This window comes from Pteropus medius, unplaced genomic scaffold (genome assembly GCF_902729225.1).
Source record: "Pteropus medius unplaced genomic scaffold, Ma_sr-lr_union100, whole genome shotgun sequence".
NCBI classification, from domain to species: domain Eukaryota; kingdom Metazoa; phylum Chordata; class Mammalia; order Chiroptera; family Pteropodidae; genus Pteropus; species Pteropus medius.
In genome coordinates, this window is record NW_024344437.1 from 1,356,205 (window position 1) to 1,377,222 (window position 21,018).

Genomic DNA, 21,018 nt, shown 5'->3' on the forward strand with positions numbered 1-21,018 from the left:
AAGATTCTGCACACAGTGCTAAACTCTGATACAGTTTACAAAGAAAACTGCCCACTTAAAGAATACATCTTCCTCCAAAATATTTTTCCTAAATGCCAAGTTAAGGAAAGAAGATCCTTAATTGGTCATGTGGTCCATTTTTCCTGTCTTAAAAATAACTGACAACCAATCTAATTTTTTTTAATGGTGCAAATATAACTCCACAAATTTCTCCAAATTCATGGAGAAATTCTGTTTCTAACCTAGGTCCACCATGCTATAATTCTACTTAGATTATTATTTTCTAGTAAAGATAGAGAATACCTAGTCACTGCAAATTACTTTATCAATTAAAATTTAACATGTGAATAGCTTGAAAAAATTAAATACCCTTTACTCACTTAGGTAATTTTTTTAAAAGAGTCCTTTATTTTATTACTTTAATAAACACAAATTGGTCAATTCTGTTCTTGGTTATTTCCAGTAGTAATTATGAGATGTAATGTCTTCCCTTATGATAGTAAATCCCTTTGAAGCTTAATTGATCTTCATCCAGCAAAAAGATTGCAAATATGCTATATATTATTGATGGTAGTTCTAGTATATAATATTTAACAATGTCATTAATTGTCAAAAATTATCACCATGTTTATTGCAAAAATAAGTACATATATTATGGGTTTAATTGTGCTCACCAAAAAAAAAAAAAAAAAAAAAAAAAAAAAAAAAGATATTTTGAAGTCTTAATCTCCAATACCGTAGAAAGTGACTTTATTTGGCAATAGGGTTGTTGCAGATGTAATTAGTTAAGACGAGCTAATACTGGAGTAGGTTATAGGAACATGACCATGTAAAGACAGAGAAACAGAGAGTACACCATGTGAATGAAAATGGCAGCACAGATTGGAATTATGCAGCTGCAAGCGAAGAAACATCAAGGATTGATAGCCACTACTAGAAGCTAGGAAGAGGAAAGAAGGATTCTATGGAGTCTCAGAGAAAACATATCCCTGACAACATCTTGGTTTGAGACTTCTGGCCTCCACAGTTGTGAGACAATAATTTCTGTTTTAAGCCAACCAATTTGTAGTACTTTGTATGGCAGCCCTAGAAAACTAATACGACATGTGCTATATACTTTATGAGTATTAATTTTTATTTAAATATGGATAGCACGGTAAGGATGCTGACCCTCAAATTATGATGTGTTGTGAGATGGATGCAAAGTCACAGAACACATAGCAGATGTGTTCAAATGTCTCTTGATATCTTCTTGATAGAAAGAGCAAGGAGTAAAGAATGAGTTCTAGCCTGGGAATCTAGAATGGGCACTGCCATGAGAACATCATAGTATTTCAGTTACTCGCTTAACTCTGTGGGACTTGCTTTCCTTACTTATAGACAAGGTAATGAGACTGGAACAGTTCTTTCATTCTGATAATACGTCTGTTCTTAATTTCTATGTCAATTTTCATGTATTGAAATTTAAATCTCAGTCTGTTTTCCTAGACTTTAGGTAGGTCCTGGGAAGTTGGAGAATTAAATTAACTTTAGTGCTAGCCTAAGAAAACTATTTTAAAAAGAGGATCATTTTATACATTCTTAATTGACATATTCACAGTTTATCAATAATTTTATTGCCCATGATAATTTTCTTTTGTTCATGCTGAGACATGTGGATTAGTGATCATAAAACTATCACATCTATGCATATAGTCCTCAAATCTTCTTCTTTAGTGCTAACTTTTTCCCAGATATGTAAATTGCACAGTGGCATTTCCAGCTTAGTATCCTCCGTCAACATCTCCAAAATTGATTTCATTATGATTTTTTAATAGCACTAACATCATGCATGGTGGGAGCATGTTATCATCATGGTCTCACCCCAGAGTCAAAATCCCCTGGCTTGTGTCCCCCCTCAACATTTCCTTTCTATTCATACTTCTATCATTGTAGGTCACATTCACTTTACTCTTCAGTTACATTATGGTATTCCAACTTTATCTACTGATTATCTTGCATATATCTTTTTCTACCTAATGCTGCTGCCACATAACTATCATGGAAGTTAAATTTTCATCACATGTCACTTGACTAGTCGAAACCACTGAATTCATTATGCCATTTAAGATTCTACATAAAGAACCCGTGCCAACTTTCTAACATAATCTAACCTACATACTCTTACTGTCGTTGATACTGTACTAGTGGAAGTTTCTGTAACATGTCTCTTACTCTCTGGTGCCAGCATTTTTCTCACCCTGTTCCAATCTTCTAGAACACTTTTGCATCTCTACCAGTCAAAAGCTTGTGATTCTTTCATGTTAAATCTAAAATTTTGTTCCCTGTTTGAAAGCTGTTATTGATTTTTTTTTCTTAGCTCAATAATATGTCTTCCTTCCCCTTACTCAAATAACAGTCTCAATAGCAGTTTCCATTTTTTTATTTTTGTTTTGTATTTGCCTTCATCCATAGACATATGTATTCTTGGCATTCCATTAATAGACTGATTATAAGCCATTTAAGGGCAAAAAGTATATTTTATTCATCTCTGGTTTCTTCCTGCTCACTGCCATGAACATGAAGTATTGGTCCCATGAGCTAAGATTTGTGACATAGAAACCCACAAAGGAAAATTCACAGGAGTCATAGCAAAAGTCCAATATCATGCAGAGATGTTCATAAAACTTTTGGGACCTGCCTCTCTCCCCCCAAAAAGATGACCAACTAGCATTACACACCTATTAGATTGACTGAAAACACCACCAAATGCTGACAAGGATGTGAAACAATGGGAACTGTTATATATTACTGGTGGGAATGCAAATTGGTGCAGCCACTTTGGAAGACAGTTTAATGTTTTCTTACAAAATTAAATATAATCTTACCATACAATCTGGCAATCACACCTTTGGTATTTATAGAAAGGAATTGAAAACTTATGTTCATGAAAATCCTGCACAAGGATTCATATAGCAGCTTTATTTGTAATTACCAAAACTTGGAAGTAATCAATATGTTCTTCAGTAGGTGAATGGATAAACTGTGGTACATCCTGACAAGAACATATTATTCAGCTCTAAAAAGAAATGAGCTATCAAGGCATAAAATAATATAGAGGAAACTTAAATGAATATTACCAAGTAAAAGAAGCCAATTTGAAAAGGCAATTACTATATAATTCCAACTATATGACATTCTGGAAAAGCCAAAATTATGGAGACAATAAAAAAAAAATCAGTAATTGACAGAGGTGGAGATGGAGGGAGGAGTAAATAGGTGTAGAACTGAGAATTTTTAGGGCAAGGAAAATAATCTTCATGATACCATAAAGATCATGTCATTACAGTATATATTTGTCCAAACCCTTAAAATGTATACAACTAAGAGTGAATCATAATATAAACTATGGGCTTTGGGTGCTTATGAAGTGTCTGTGTAGGTTCATCAATTGTAACAATTTACCACTGGGGTGGGGTATCTTGATAATGAGGGAGCCTATGCATGTGTGGGGGTAGAAAGAATATGGGCAATTTCTGTACCTTCCCCTCAGTTTTGCTCTGAACCCTAAATTGCTCTAAAAAATAAAATCTTAAAGAAACAAAAATGACTGCCTACAGAAATATTTATTTATATTTACTAAAAATATCCCCTCACCTTATTACTTAAATATAAATTTCTTACTTCCAAACCTCTACTGCCTAGGCTAAGAGCATTCAGCTCTGTAGCTAAAGAAAATGCTCTCCTCAAGCATGAAATACTATGCTAATCTTGCAAAGAGACAATTACATCTAAGTATATTCTTTTACTTCCTCAGAGGTAATCCTGATACGTGTCAAACTATCCACAAGTTTTTTGATTCAAGAATATTTTTTTAAAAATGTTAAATCATATTAATCAGGAAAAAATGCAAAGATAATGGGAACTAACATTAGTTAGTGATAGGTGCCTTAAATTTATAATCTCATTTAATCTCCAAAATCACCTAGTGAGTTTATTTTCACTTTGCAAAATAGAAAATGGTGAACAGAGGGGGCCTCAGAGACAAATGCCATGTCATGCTCAGTCAGTTTCAAACCCATTTATGACCCTAAGTCTATGTTCATAACATCACATCACTCTAGCTTCCAGAAAGTAAAAAAGAAAATAGGCAGCCATAATGGTCATGGTCATGAAAACAAGAATCAATTCTATGGTGCTAAATAGACATGAAAGATATCTGAGCTACATAATTTAGTAGTTATCATTTTGTAAATTTATTGCATTTTTAATTTTTAATATTCAGAAGGTGGTTAACGTCACCTATTCTTATTTTCCTGGGATATTGAAGTTCAGTTAACTGATATAGTATTAGGAGACCAAAAATAGTTTTGTAGTATTATTATTTAAATTGGAAAAAAAGTGGTGGGCAAAAACAATTAACTATATTACCTTAGCCTTATCCTAGGCTAAGAATATAGAAAGCTCCTGAAATTTATGATAGTAAACTTTCTTTATGTTCTCTCTTTCTGGCAGACTGTTTTGTTTTGTTTTGTTTTTTTAATTTTCCCTAGACAAATAAACCTGAAATTATTTTTAAAATGTAATCTTTGATTTTGTATAGTTGTATTCAAATATTAAAGTTTGTATATGAGTAAAGTTCTGCTGAAGGAGTTTATGCTCTTTTTAATACTAAAAGAGACTGATAATATTTATTTATTGCTCACAATTTTCTGATTCGGTCATCCTTAGTTTTAGTTTTGCATTAAGGAAATTTAAAGTTAAATCATGGCTTTGAACTGCTCTTTGCTGACTATTTTTATTGGCTTTTTAAAGACTAAAATAGACTTGCAAAATGCTATAGAAACCCAAAATAATAAAAATCGAGTCAATTAAATCCTATGTTAAATTCAGAATCATGGAACATGGATCGCCTGTGCAATATTTATAGTGAGAGTGTTAAATAAGTTGGTATAGTTTGCTTTAACATTTGTGTTCACAGGAAATAAATTTAAGAAGATCTGGAAGGCTTGTTTCCTTCTAGAAGTGCTTTTTGTCTCAGATTTTAGCTTAGTTATGTCTCAAAAAGAGTCACATATCTCCATCTGGTGGCCAAGTCATAAAATACTTTTTCAAGATGTTCTAATTTTGTATTGTTTCAAATTTCCAATTTTAATTAATACCATAATCATATTGAAAATTTAGTTCTTAAGGTTTATGTTACAGTAAATAGCATTCAAATAATTAGCGGCCTTTAGGAAGTTAAGCATTGTCTCATCTGTTTCTAAAAGTCATTAATAATCATAAGACATAAATCCATTTTCATGGCCACTGAAACTATCATTTCCCCCTATTCTCCTGAAGAGAATAAAAGAATTGTTTGATTTTTTTCTAATACCATTTCACAGTAATGTATGCACAACTCTTTTTAAAATTTCATTTTATCAGCCAATGATTAAATATTTATTTAGTAAGAAACAAGGTCAAAAACTTATTTAAACCCAAAATATGTTATTTCTTTCATTTTTTTCACAATTTACCAGATTCATTCATTTATTATAGAAATATTTTTTTTTTTAGATTTTGGTCAGTTTTCCTCTTTAAGAATTAATACTGATATTTATTTAACATACATAAAATTGGAATGATGATAACTTTTTTCCTTGTATCTTAGTTGTGAAATCTGCAAATATATAATTTTAGTATCATTTGTTATTTAACTCAATTTATAATAAACTTTGCTACAGTCATTAAACATCTTCTTCCAAAATCATGTCTGTGCTAATCGTAGCCCTGCTTCCAAACCATTCTGACCTCTTCAAAATGATAGCTGGGATTCACGTTTTTTTTTTAAATGATAAAATAATTAGCCCTATGTTAGAATAAATTCTTTTATTTTCTTTTTTGTTAAATTGAACCATCTAATTAAAAGAGCAATATTTTCTTAATGCACATCTGATTGAAATTAGTATTGAGAAGCTGATTGTCTAACAAGGTTTTTGATTAGATGTATATTATGGCTAAATTCTTTATCTTGATATGTTGATATTTATGAAGACTTTTATATTATTATAATGCTAGCATTTTATTTTATTGAATTTTTACTTTTATTTGATATTTATTTTATTTTTTATTTGATATGTCCCATCTGTGTCTCTTAGCATCATTTCAAGTGATTTGGGGTGTGTATCAACCATCATTACCTAATTATCGCCTTATATTAGAAGAACACTTCTACTTGTTAACATTCTATATATAAAATACCATAAAATTATAACCTTGCAATTGGTTGTTTGGTTCACTCATTTTTTTGATTCATATGAAGCACTCTCTAGCTTTGTTCACTGTGTAGCAAGTTCTCGCTTTGAAGAAATGAAAAAAATATTAAAAGAACAAATGAATTATTTTCTAAAATAATGATACATCAATATAATTGAAAAGTAAACATTCTTTTCCTTTTCAGAGGCGAGCTGCTGATAATTTGAGAAGACATCACCAGTATCAAGTAAGTTATTCTATCTTGAAATTTATATTAAAATAAAGCGCAGTCCCCTCTTCAGAATTGACTCAAGAAAGGAATTCTATTTATTCATTGAATATCAATTCTGTTGTTTTAAAATGCATCAGGAAGTTATGAGGAACCTGGTGAAGCGATATGTTGCTGCGATGATTAGAGATGCCAAAACCGAAGAAGGGCTGACTGAAGAGAACTTTAAGGTAACCATTTTCCCTTCACGATGAAATCACCAAGAAGCAGATTCTGCAGAGCATGGAACCTGACACAAAACGTTTCAAATCAGAGATGGAGAAGAGATTAAGGAGTACAAATTGGTAGTTATGAAATAGTCAAGGGGATGTGAAGTACAGCATAAAAAGTATGGTTAATAATATTGTAATAATTATGTATAGTACCAAGTGGGTAGTAGACTGATTGTGGAGGAATCACTTCATAAACTATATGAATGTCTAACCACTATGTTGTACTCCTGAAACTAATATAAAATAATTTTGAATGTCATCTTTAATTGAAAATCAATCAATCAATAACAGCTGGAAACTCAGCTGTGTGTTCCAACAAGCCTGTGTGTCTTCTGATTTTTAAATTAATGCTCTATTAAATTATCGAAAAAAAGTGATGACATTTCATCTCAAAATACATTGTTTTCAAACATACTTAATCTGAAATATTGAGAGGATTTGTTTGGAGACAGAGAAAATTTTAGGGCCTGGTAGAATTCTGACTTGCTGATCTCAGCAACATTCTACTGAATAAGCTTTAGTTTTTGAAATTTCAATCTGATTTCTAATCCTGAAATATCAAGTAACCAATGTCCTAAAAAAAAAAATTTTTTAAACTGCATTTTGCACATCTTTGGTAGCAGATTTGAGTTACACTTATAAACTTAGTCTTTGCCCTTGAGTTCTTTTTTTTTTTTTATTCTATCAGAGGAGATAGGTGAAATACATGAAAAATTATATATGTGTGCTCATTTCTTGTGTATAAAATACCTGTTATTATGCATGAGCTTTTAGATATTTTGGAAGAACAATTAAAGTCAATACAATCTTATAGGCAAAAAGCAAAGAAAAAAATCCTACAGCATTTTTAACAGAGAAAAGCATCAGATTTGACAGACAGCAAAGGTAAGCAGCCAATTCATTAAGAAGATAGGTATATTGCAAAACTTAAAGCACAGAATGAAAGTTGGCTAGGACCCAAAATGTTCTTTGAGGCCATGACATTCCAAATTTTGGAGTTAAATGATTCATGGTGCTTTGGGAGATAGGTTGGAGTCAGGAGACTACCTCAAAGGCTGCCATCAGGTTAGGACAGAGAATTCAAATGTCCAAAAAGAGGAGAAAAAAAGGATGAATCTCAGAAATGTTGTCTGATTTGAAGCAATTTGGAGGATTAAATGGCTGACCCAGGTGATGGGGTGAAATTAACTCCTAGACAGTAAGCAGTGAAATGTCAACTCGGAAGGGTGGACTCCATTTTAATTATTTTGTTATAAACGTCCCTTTATATAGCAAAATGTGCCTATATTAAAAATCTTTACAAAATGCATCCCTGAGAGAGTGTGAAGTGACTTGAAAGAGGACATATATTGTAGAAGGAAGTATTTGAAACTGTAGTCCCCCCAGAAACATAATATATTCTCAACAACACCGTGGTGGAAAAGAAAACTCTTCCTGTTTCTTATTCCATCATCCTTCAGAAGTCTTCTTATTACCATAGAACTCTTGTAGGAAAATTAGTAGATATCACAGTGACACAGGGAAAAAACTGAAATTCTTGAAGGAACCTCAGCAGAGTGGCATCCTAACTCCTAAAAATGAGTGAAAACACATCAAACCCATATATGAAATGAGCAAATGCTGTTTCCTAATGTTTCTTTGTTTAAATCACAAACTAATTTCATCATTTTAAATTTCACGTAGGAACTAAAGCAAGACATTTCTAGTTTTCGCTTTGAAGTCCTGGGGTTACTAAGAGGAAGCAAACTCTCTGCAGTACAGTCTGCTCAGGCCACGAAAGACTTTCCTAATCCAGCAGACTCAGATGAAAAGAGCGATAACGAAGGTAGCAGCAAAGACAAGAAGAAGAACTTCAGCCTTTTTGATTTAACAGCTCTGATTCACCCGCGATCAGCTGCAATTGCAGAAAGACACAACATAAGCAACGGCTCTGCGCTGGTGGTGCAGGAGCCCCTGCGGGAGAAGCAGAGAAAAATGAATTTTGTGACAGATATAAAAACCTTCGGGTTATTTCATAGACGATCAAAACAAAACGCTGCTGAGCAAAATGCAAATCAAATCTTCTCTGTTTCAGAAGAGGTTGCTCGTCAACAAGCTGAGGGACCACTGGAGAGAAATATTCAACTGGAATCTCGAGGATTAGCTTCACGGGGCGACCTGAGCATCCCCGGGCTCAGTGAACAGTGCATACTTGTAGACCATCGGGAAAGGAACACGGACAGCCTGGGTTTACAGATGGGCAAGAGAATGTGTTCGTTCAAGTCAGAGAGGGTGGTGGTGGAAGACACTGTTCCAATAATACCAAAGGAGAAGCACGCAAAGGAAGAAGACTCTAGTACAGACTATGATGTAACCCTCACAGACACAGTCACCCACGAAGATTATGTGACCACAAGATTGTGATACTTGAAGGAGAAAGCGTTTATCATACATACATATTTCCCATAATGCTCTGAGTTGGGGGGGTGGGGGATGCTTAAGAGTAAATTACAAATGCTAACTTACACTTTGTAGCATTTATGTGGCATAATAATGTGTAACACTTTTAAATAAGGCAAAAGCTGTCAAAAATCCTTGGTTTGTAGCCTGCTTTGGCTTTCACAATTCGTTTTACAATTTTTTTGTTAATAAATAAACGTACCTTGTATTCTTGTACTGTTGCAGTAACCCACAGGAAATTTTAGCTATCTTTTTTTCAATTAAAACAAATGCAACGTACTTCATGTGGTAGTTGACTCCCATAATAGATATTTTTATATGCGAAAATCAATGTAGCTGATACATTAGAGCTTTTCATGAATTTTTAGGGTCTCTAGAGATGGTTACTCCTCAAGGACTTTACGCTCAGCCCTACAGTTTAGATTTAAAACACAAATATTAGCAAATTATTTCTTAAGAATCTTTAACTAATAATTGTATACAATTAAAGCAAGCAAGTTTTCTCATAGGGTCATGATCAAACTTTCTTAAAATGAAAGTCAGATATACTTAGCATAGTTTTACTTTGTACAGTTTTTCCTTTCAGAAAGTAAAGAAATGTTTGTTCTGATAAATTTAGATGATTGATAATTTTTAAGATTTTTTTTTTCAGAAAAAAGTTTTACTTCCAGTATTTTTTTTAAACATCTTTTTTCAAGTTCAACTGCTGATCAGTATAAATATGACACTTTATGAATAACTGGATTTCAAAAAGGTGGCAAACTTTCTCAGTGCCAGAAAAGAATCACAATAAATTAGAATAGTTAAAGCAACTTAAACAAAGCAGAGTGATTGCATGCAGCTAATATTGAGGTGAATTCATTCTAACAATCTTAAATCTAAGAAAAATTAAATTCTATTTTCAATCAGTGCAATATTGTTGTTAATCAAAAGAAGTGCAAAAACCTGGTAGTTTTCTTTTCTTTTCCCCAGTGACTAATATATATTTCTTTAAAGTTAAAATTACTAAAAATAATTATTAATTTTAGCAATAGATGTAGAAATAGTTTTCTCCGTAGGGACAATATCTTTAATTGCTTGTTTCGTCTGTAGTTTTCAAGGTAATTTAGCATATATTACATTCTTTCACTGAACTACTAAAAAGAAAGTGTTTCCACTGATATAAAGTGTTTACTTGATATAAAACAGGTACTGGCAACTTTTTAAAGTTTAAATTGTATAACTTGTGTCTGTTTATGCCACCATGGAAATAAAAGTTTCCTCACTACATGCAATTATCATTTATTTCAAATCAATAGAAAAGTGCTAAGTTTGTTTTACTTCAAAAATTATTTCCATGAACTAGACAAATTTTATATTATTTAGCATTAACCAAAAACTGCATAGTGTTACAAAACTTTGATTATCATACATCAAAAATAAGGAATAATAGCAATAACAATGCCAGCCACTCTTTAATGTGCTATGCATGTATTAACACATATATACTGCTCATAACAACACTCTGAGGTAGCTACTATTCTTATCGCCACGTTGTAGATGAAGAAACTGAGGCAAATACTAAGTTAAGGTTCACAGTAAGTGATGGAGCTATGATGTGTCCTTCAGAGCCATGCTCTTAACCACTCCTCAGATGGTTAAACCAAGCAAAAACATGTGTACATAATAATTATGGGATTTAGTTGAATGAAGGAATGCCACTTCTGAAATGCTATGTTCTGAGAGAGAATGCATTTGATAAACTCCATAAATTTGTGTCCCTTCTTGTAAAGCAAGAGGAATATACAAAAGTAAAAATGTAATATATTTTCTTTAGACTCCATTACATTGTAGAAGTTAGTTTTAAAAACATTTGTTTTGGAATATCAGAATTCAACTTGAAATGCTAGATTTTAGTCTTCAGAAAAGTTGGGGGCACTGAGACACTTCTCACTCTTAAATCTGGTTTTGTCCTACGGATTTAGGGATGGGCCAGGTGAATTTGGAGAAAACAATAAGCCTAATGAACATTCTTCTTCAAGCACACCTTTATCTCAAATAAGTTAGGACCCAAAATAAGTACCCTTGGGACAGTGAAATACACAAATTGTTCTAAATCATACATATGGTAGTAGGGGAAATATAAACTTGGGATATTTTGCAATAATTCCTTTTTGCTGCCTCTGTTTTTTGTTTTGTTTTGTTTTGTTCTCCAAAGATTATATACATCACCTATTACACATACTCTACCAGAACCTAATTTTACATTTCCTCTGTTCCTTCGAATAACACCACCAACAATAAGGGCAACCCCAAATTTTTTTCCCAGTAGCTTATATGTATCTGGGGTTAGGGTGCTGAAATTTTACAGGTGAATGTAGGGACTACAAATGAATTTATTTGGAGCCAGTAACATCTTGCTTTTCAGTGTTCCGGAAATGAGGTTTCTAACGACCCTCAGATGTCACTGACATATACATTTATAAATTTAAACAAAGTATTGGATACTGTTAGTATCAGATGTTCTAGAATTAAATATTATTCTAAATATATAGTGATATTAAGTATCACTAAGAAAGATGAACAGTGGGGAAAAAATAAGAAAACATAAAACAACAGAAAAATTACAAGTCTGAGGTCTTTAAATGAGTAATTTGGGGTTTTTTTCCCATTTCTTTTCATATGTCTAATAATAACAATTTCTAAACAACAAAGATAGGTTTGACATCACATCTTCTTTGCATAAATAACGTTTCTTGTGTTTCACACTCTCTTGATCTTATTGTTGCTCACCTTTATTATTTGTTTATTTGATGATTTTATTTTTGCCAGGGTTAGGTGAAAGAATGTTTAGAAATTTAGTTTAACTTTAATAGAATTAGATTAAATTCATAGCATTTTGTTTATCATATATATACTTTGACAAACCCATTTACAAGAAAGAATGCTATGACAATGTACCTCTCTGTTTGTGATAGATGTATTCCTAAAAATATTCATGTAAATAAATGTATATTAACTTTAGTAGGGAAACTGGCTCTGTAAATGGAAAAAAAGAAAAAAAGAAAAGGTAGTGAATTATTTTGTAAAACGAATTATTTTTCAAAGAGATAATCATCCTCAAGATATTAACTGTTTCATAAGTTGGATATTTGTACATCAAATTTTTTTTAAATCTAATATTTCCTGGCTGGCAATTAAAATACTGTAAATCATGCTCACTTTTTTGCCTTGATGCAGGTAGCAACTTGACAAAATTGGGAAATCAAATACACAAACCCAATCAATAAAATTTTTTGAGTAACTGTTGGGGTATAAAGAAAAAAATGATGAAGAGTTAAGGGTGGTAAACTTATTATATTATTCTCAAAGAAGCAGTAAATTTCTCATCCAAAGTGAAAGGTAATCAGTGGTATAAAAATGCACTCTTCCAATAATATTTAATAATTCTTAATAATTCTGGGATTTAGTCAAGGGAATGATTGTCTAGTCCCATGACACTTTGTTGAAGAGCAGACATCAAGTACTGAAATCTGTTCTCAGTCACTGTGCCTTGTGTTTGCAGCAGAACAGTCTATACTTGGCAGAGATGCCAGTACCCTTAAAAATCAGCCTACCCAAAATCATCTATATGTCTCCGTAAATATGTTTACAATGACCCAAACTTTAAAAGAGACAAATTTATTAGTATATTGCACTATTTTAAAATTATTTATCTAGTTTACCTTTATTATGCCTTTTTTCTTGTCTTATATTCTCCAAAATTCAGACCTCCTGGGAATCATAGAATTTAAAAATTAAATATCTCCGCAGTCTCCTTAAATTCAACTTCAAAAATGTATTGCACAATATATTACGATGAATTCTGTTTATATAGTGTTGTCATATGACTTTAAAAAATTAGAATTGTTTTAAGTAAGTTCTCCATAAATAACTGGAGAAACTAGTCCTCAGGGCATTTACAGAAGTTATCCAAATATACCCAGCTACTGAGTGGTTGAATTGGATATTAAAGAAAAAACTCTTCATCTAGATATTTGGGTGAGACATTAGGTAACAAATGCCTTGGTTAATAAATTTTTATTTTTGTAGAATTTTGTCTTCTTTGTCTTAAATTCAGTGAAAAATATTTATAGTTGTTCAAACTTTCTAGAGCTAAAATTCAGAATTCGTATCATATTACCTATTTCCCCTATAAAATTGTGTTCACAGATTTTTTTAAAGCTTGTTTCTTATCCTTTTCTGATCATCATTTTTACTGTAGATTTTTTGACAATTCTTTACGTATGCTGGTAATAATAAAATGTATTAAATAGTATTAAGGCTATTCAACTGAAAAATGATAGAGTTGGAAAATATAAAGCTGATTCAAGATTTAGACCATGCTACCATGCCAAATATAGCCATGCTGTCACTGAGCTGACAAACAGTGAAGCTGTCTCTGCTAGCAAAATTCTCCAGTAGCAAAACTATCAGTTTCTTCTACTACTATCTAATATGGATACTAAGCACTTGAAATGTGGCTCTTAGTGTAAAACATGCTGGATTTCAAAGCTAAATATGAAAATCATGTAAAATATCTCATATCTTTTAGTGATTGCATATTCAAATGATACTTTGGATAAATTGGGTTAAAATATACTCATTATATTAGTTTCATATTTCTTTTTACTTTTTCATGTAGCTATTAGAAAATTTAAGTATATATATGTAGCTTGCAGTTGTAATTTGCAGTACAATTTCTAAGGACAGTGATGCTCTGGAGGATCTGTACTTTTTTCACTCATTTTATGTATTTCCATCATTTGACTTTTATAGGTAAAACTTATATATACTACTCAAAAAATATTGATGTGGCTCAACTAAAATTTGCCATCTCTCCTTGATTCCCAGTTTCCTAATGGAATCACAGTTAGCAATTTGCTGTATTTCATGTTTTCCCTTGCCTTTGCAAATTTAAATGTAAAAATGTATGCATATATTTAGATTACAGTTCTTATTTTTTTTAAATCAAGAATAGGATTATACTATACCTATAACTCAGTGCTTTGTTTATTTTCCTTATAACAGGGCGTCCTAGAAGCCTTTTTTGAGTCATTTAATATAAAAGAGCCATTTAAATCAATTCAAAAAATTTTCTTCATTTGTTGTTTTACTTATTGAAATATATTCATATGCTATTTTTGAAATCACTATGGAAGAGCTACTTATTGAACAAAACATAAGATTTTTATTGTACCAGCATCATTTCTCGGCATTATTCTTTCAAACACACTAAACCAGCCATTCTGGAGTTCTTTTAAGTATTTAAGACAATATTTCTCTTTCTCCAACATTTGCAAATACTGTTCCTCCAGTCTTGGATCATAATTGAACCAAAAAATTTATTACTTTAAATAATTTTCTTGAATCCAGGATTTTAATTAATCCTAATTGATCTGTTTTTATGGCTTCCTTTAGATCTAATTGTTTTAGCAAAAATCTTTTTTTCTTAAAGATTATCTTTTCCTGAGCCTATGCTGGGAAAAGAGGTTATCTGTATTGATTTATTTTCTGGGTATCAACGTGTTTAGAGAAATTTAATTTAGTCCCAGGAAATAACTCACCGTGTTGCTTCAGTATTCAGAATGCAAAATGCCCTGTGGTCTAGAGGAAGGTAAGAAGCTAGTATCTTTTCATAACTGCTGTCTAGTTACTGTAAATCGGACATTTCACTCATTTAGACTTTATTGGCAGATACTTAAAGTTTCTGGATAAATATGTCCATCTAGTTCTAAAATACTGAACTATGCTAAATCATCTTTCTAAAGTCATAAGTACCGAACAAATAGAAAACTGGAAATGTAGAAAAATTAAAAGGACCATTAAATATTCCGTATATAGTTATTTAAACTTGTTTTTTTTTTAATTTTGAGATCATTATAGATTCATATGGAGTTGTAATAATACAAAGATATTTCATTCACCCATTTTTCCCAATGTGAACATTTTTCAAACTATAATACAATATTGTAGAATATTGATATAGATATAATCTACCAATCTCATTCAGATTTCTGCAGTTTTACTTGTACTTGTGTGGGTGGGCTTGTGTGTGTATTTAGTTGTATAGAATTTAGCACATGTTTATGTTTGTGTATCTATAGCCATAATCAAGATACAGAACATTTCTATCACCACAAAAATCCCTGGTATTATCCTATTTTAACCAAACTCATCTCCTAACAAGACTAATCCCAAATCCCTGAAAACCACTAACTTGTTCTTTATTTTTATAATTGTGTCATTTTAAGATTGTTATATAAATGGGATCGTATAGTATGTAACCTTTGGGGATTAGTGTTTTTCAGTTAATATAAGTCTCTGGAGATTCATCCTAGTTGTTACATCTATCAATAATTTGTTCCTTTTTTATTGCTAAATCCTATTCGATGGTATGGATGTAACAATATTTGTTTAACATTTCACCTATTGAAGGATAGATATCTGAGCTGTTTCTAGTTTTTGGCTATTAAAAATAAAGCTGCAGTGAACATTCACATACAGGTTTTCATGTGACTAGGATTTTAATTGCTGGGTAGTATGATTGTTGCAGGCCTAATTTTATGAGAAAATAGCAAATCTGTATTCCAGTGTGGCTATACCATTTTACATACTCACCATCAACGTATGAGTGAGTCAGCATTTTTGCTAGTATTTGGTGCTAACATTTTTATTAACTTTTGGTTTTGTCACCAATTTTTATATTTTATTGTGATAGCTCTGCAATATCTCAATGTGGTTTTAATTTGCATTTTCTTGATGTTAATGATGTTGAACAACTTTTCTATGCTTGTTTGCTATCTGTATGTCATGTTGGTGAAATGTCTGTCCATGTCTTTTGTACAATTTCTAATTAGATTATTTCTATTTTTTTTAAATATTGAGTTTTGAGTTATTTTTATGTTCTAGATACTAGTCTTTTGACAGATATGTGTTTTGCAAATATTTTCTCCCACTCTGTAACTTACCTTTTCATCCTCTTGACACAGTCTCTCACAGCAAAATTAAAAAATTCTGACTAAGTCCAATTTTTCAATCTCACATTTTATGACAATTCTAAGAAGTCTTTGTGTAGGCCCAAATCATGAAAATTTTCTCCTGTGTTTATTTTTTTTTCCAAAATCTTTATACTGTTATGTTTTTCATTTAACTATATTATTTTTATCATTTCTTTTCTTCTAAATACTTTAGCATATAAACACAGTTATAGAAGAAAAGTCATCTTGAGGAACGGGATCACATACATATATATATATATATATAGAAGGAAAATAATAGCAAGAGTTGTTGACAGGCAAACATGAAGGTAGTACTGAAATTGGAGTGACAATAAGAAAGGTAAATCATTTTTATTACAAATCATTTTTATTACTTAGTTATCCTGAAATGATAGCCAGACTTTTCTGAAGCTCAAAAAAAGAAGTTGAAATAATATTTCGATTCTATCACATTTTCTCCAGCTTCCTGAATAAAATGGAGAAGCAATAAAGAAAAAAAAAAACACACCTACAATAATAAGACTGGATACCAGATATACAAAAAAAATTCCAAATGCACCCATCTTCATGAAATTCAATTGCTATTTGAAAAGAGCTTGGGCATGCTGAAACATGACCTAAAATCCTATTTCTCAAAGGAAAATTACTAAATTTGAAATTAGTATGTAGGTATCATTAAAACAATCAATCTTTTGTTTAAAACATTTCCTTTGACTTTAACAACAAAAAAAAAGTGCACAAAAACAAAAAAATAATAATAATTTGGGTATAAAAGTAATATAATTAATTGGGATAAACAATAAACTAGCATAATAAAATTGTAACTACATGAGACTATATGAATCATTAAACAAAGTAATTTAGTGCACACACAAAAATAATTGAATAATAGAGTGTGACATAAAATTCCCATGTTAATTAAAATAATTTCTGAGGCTTGCATTAGAAAGAAAAATTATCAATAATGCATAGAAAAATGTGGACTAGAATTTTAGCTAAGGCATTATGATATCTAATATCACAATATTTTGATTCTCTGATTGAAATATAGTAATGAACGGAATTGCTTAATCTTTACAAAGCACACAATTGGAAATTGTAACTAAGTTTGAAACATGATATAGTCTTTAATTTTTCTTTCACTTTCTATCATTTTCATCCCCCATCACACACACACCCTATTAGAGAATTGTCCTATGATAAACAACAGGGATAGAAAGATGAAGCATATTTCCTAGAATAACTCACAAAGTTACTGGATCTGGAAAATCTAGAAAATCTCACTTATGTTCTGAATTGTAAGAGATTAGAAACCGTATTATTTTTCATACAGCTGGTGCTTAGCACTCAGTTTGCAGACCAGATTTCTTTTTATTTCTCATCCATCAAACCATGTGGAAAGAGACTATTTTTATTATTTTTTAAATAAAATTATTGAGGGAACATTGATTAAAAAAATCAAATCGGTTTCAAGTGTACAATTCAAGAGCATGTTGTATATATAATTACATTGCGTGTTCACCATCAGAAGTTAGATTTTCTTCCATCACCAAATATTTCACCCCCTTTACTTCTATTTACCTTTCACTCTCCCTCCCTTCTAGTAACCACTAATTCACAGTCCATGTCCATGAGTCTCTGTTTGTTATGTTTGTTCATTGCTTTCAGTTTTATATGCCACATATGAGTGAAATCATATGATTTTCAACTTTTTCTGTTTGGTTTATTTAGTTTAGCATGATAATATCAAAGTACATCCATGTTGTCACAAATAGCAATATTTCATCTTTTCTTATGGTTGAGCAATATTTCGTTGTATATATGTATCATATCTCCTTTATCCGATCAACTACCCACGGACACTTTGTCCTGGCCACCATGAATAATGTTGTTATGAACATTTGTGGTGCATATATCTTCATGTATAAATGTTTTCAATTTCTTTTGGGTAAATACACAGAAAGAGGGATTGCTGGGTCATATGGTAATTCAATTCCTAGTTTCTTGAGGAAACTCCATACTGTTTTCCATAGTGCTGTACCAATTTACATTCCCACCAGCAGTGAATGAAAGTTCCTTTTTCCCCACAACCTCACCAACACTTGTTATTACTTTTCCTATTGATGATAGCCATTACAGGTGTGAAATGTATCTCACTGTAGTTTTTTTTTTTAGTTTTATTAAGATAATTTGTAGTACCCTAAGAGCTAGTGAATTTGAACATCTTTTCATATGTCTGTTGGCCATTTGTATTCCTCTAGGGAGAAGTGTCTGTTCAGGTCCACTGCCCATTTTTTAATTGAATTATTTGTTTTATATTATTAAGTTATATGAATTCTTTATACATTTTGGAAATTGGGTCTTTATCAGAGGCTTTTTTTGCAAATATATTCTCCTATGAAGATGGTTGCCTCTTTGATTGTTGATGGTTTCTTTTACTGTGTAGAAGTTTCTTAGTTTGATAAAGTCCCATTCGTTTATTTTTGCTGTTACTTCCCTTTCCTTTGAGGTCAAATTCATGAAATCCTCTCTAAATCCTAGGTCCATGATCTTAGTACCTATGTTTTCTTCTATTCAATTTGTTGTTTCAGGTTTTATATTCAGGTCCTTAATCCATATTGAGTTAATTTTGGTATATGGTGATAGCAGTCTGTTTTATTCTATTGCCTGTGCCTTTCCAATCTTCCCAGGACAATGTATTGTAGAGGCTTTTCTTTCCCCATTGTATGTTTTTGGATTCTTCGTTGAAAATTACTTGCCTATACATATGGGGATTTAATTTTGGACTCTCAATTCTGTTTCACTAGCATGCTGTTTTGATTATTGAGGCTGTGTAGTGTAATCTGAAGTCAGGCAAAGTGATACCTCTGGCCTTGTTCTTTTTCCTCATGACTACTTTTGCTATTCAGGGTCTTTCATGATTCCATACAAATCTGATAAATTTTTGTTCTTTATCTTTAAAAAATGCCATTGAGATTTTGATGGAGATTGAATTATTTGTATAATGCTTTAAATAACAAGGTCATTTTAACTATGTTGATTCCTCCAATCCATGAACATGAAATATCTTTTCATTTCTTTCTGTCTTCTTCAATTTCTTTTAATAATGTCTTAGAGTTTTCAGTGTTTAGTTCCCTCACATGTTTTGTTAGGTCTATTTTTAGGCATTTTATTCTTTTTGTTGCAATTGCAAAAGCAATTTTTTTCATTTATTTTTCTGTAAATCAATTTTAGCATATAAAAACACTATGGACTTTTGTACATTGATTTTTGTATCTGAAACTATTTCTAATAGTCTTTTAGAGCATGGTTTTCTACATAGAGAATTATGTCACTGCAAAAAGTGACAATTTGATTTCCTCATTCCCTATTTGGGTGCTTTTTATTTTTTCTCTTGACTAATTTTTCTAGCTAAGTCTTGCAATACTATATTGAATAATAGTGGTGATAGTGGACAGACTTTTTCTTGTTGTTGATCTTAGAGGGAAAGTTTTTAGTTTTTCTCCATTAAGTATGACATTAGCTAAGTGTTTGTCATATAGGGCCTTTACTATGTTGAGGTACTTTTCTTCTATACCCATTTTATTAAGTGTTTTAGTCATAAATGGATGCCATTTGTTGTCAAAAGCTTTTTCTGCATCTAATGTTATGATCATATAATTTTCATTCCTCATTTTTATAATGTGGTATATCACATTGTTCAGTTTGTGTGTGTTAAACCATGTCAACATCCTTGAGACAAAGCCCACTTGAACATGATGTATAATCTTTTTAATGTGTTATTGTATTTCATTTGCAAGTATTTCATTTAGGATTTTTTCATCTGTGTTTATGAGAGATATTAGTCTACAGTTTTCTTTCTTTCTATTAACTTTACCAGGTTTTTGCATCGGGGTAATGTTGGCCTTATTAAATGAGCTAGAAAGTATGGCCTTTTTTTCAATTTTTGTGGAAAGGTTTGAGAAAAATAGGTATTAAATCTTCTTTGAATTTAGAATAAATAGAATTCACTGGTGGAATTTGGTAGAATTCCCAAAGAGGGAATGAGGAAATCAAATTGTCACTTTTTACAGTGACGTAATTCTCTATGTAGAAAACCATTCTCTAAAAAACTATTAGAAATAGTTTCAGATACAAAATCAATGTACAAAAGTCCTGAACTTTTATGTTTTGGGAGGTTTTGATAATTGTTTCAATTTCCATACTGTTGGTCAGTCTATTTAGATTTCCCAGTTCTTCATCATTCAGTCTAGGAAGGTTGTATATTTCTCAGAACTTGTCCATTTCTTATTAAATTTGTTTGGTGTCATATAATTTTTCATAGCATTCTTGTATGATCCTTTGTATTTTAGTGGTATCTGTCATAACTTCTCTTTCATTCCTGATTTTTTTTATTTGTGTCCTGTCTCTTTTTTTCTTTAGTGAGTCTAGCCAGGGGTTTGTCAATTTTATTAATCTTCTCAAAGATCAAGCTCTTTGTTGCATTAATTTTTTCTATTGCCTTTTTATTCTCAATTTTATTTAAGCTGCTCTATTTTGATTATTTCCTTCCTTCTGCTGATTTTAGGCTTCATTTGGTCTTCTTTTTCTAGTTTTATTTTATTTTTTAATTTAATGTTAGGTTGTTTGGGGTGGGGCTCATTCTTGTTTCTTGAAAAGGCCTATAATGATATGAACTTTCCTCTTATTACTGCTTTTGCTGTGTCCCAAAAGTTTTGATATCTGGTATTTTCATTTTTATTTGTTTCTATGTATCTCTTGATCTCTCCTTTTATTTTATCTCTGACTCAGTTGTTCTTCAGAATTAGCATGTTGTTTAATCTCCACGTGTTTGTGGTTCTTC

At 31.3% G+C, this 21,018-nt stretch overlaps 1 protein-coding gene across 6 annotated transcripts in view; it reads left to right on the plus strand.

Moving 5' to 3' along the window:
* The window catches only part of TRPC4 (transient receptor potential cation channel subfamily C member 4), a 222,710-nt gene extending 212,285 nt beyond the window's left edge, over window positions 1-10,425 (plus strand). For 5 of the 6 annotated variants that reach the window (XM_039872938.1, XM_039872939.1, XM_039872940.1 and 2 more), the window contains 3 exons: window positions 6,422-6,463; window positions 6,586-6,675; window positions 8,401-10,425. In XM_039872938.1, coding sequence (XP_039728872.1) covers window positions 6,422-6,463; window positions 6,586-6,675; window positions 8,401-9,120 — 852 coding nt within the window. In that variant the 3' untranslated portion in view covers window positions 9,121-10,425. The remainder of the gene's footprint in view (window positions 1-6,421; window positions 6,464-6,585; window positions 6,676-8,400) is intronic. The other variant, XM_039872942.1, reaches the window with a different exon arrangement.
* The last annotated feature ends 10,593 nt before the right edge of the window (window positions 10,426-21,018 follow it).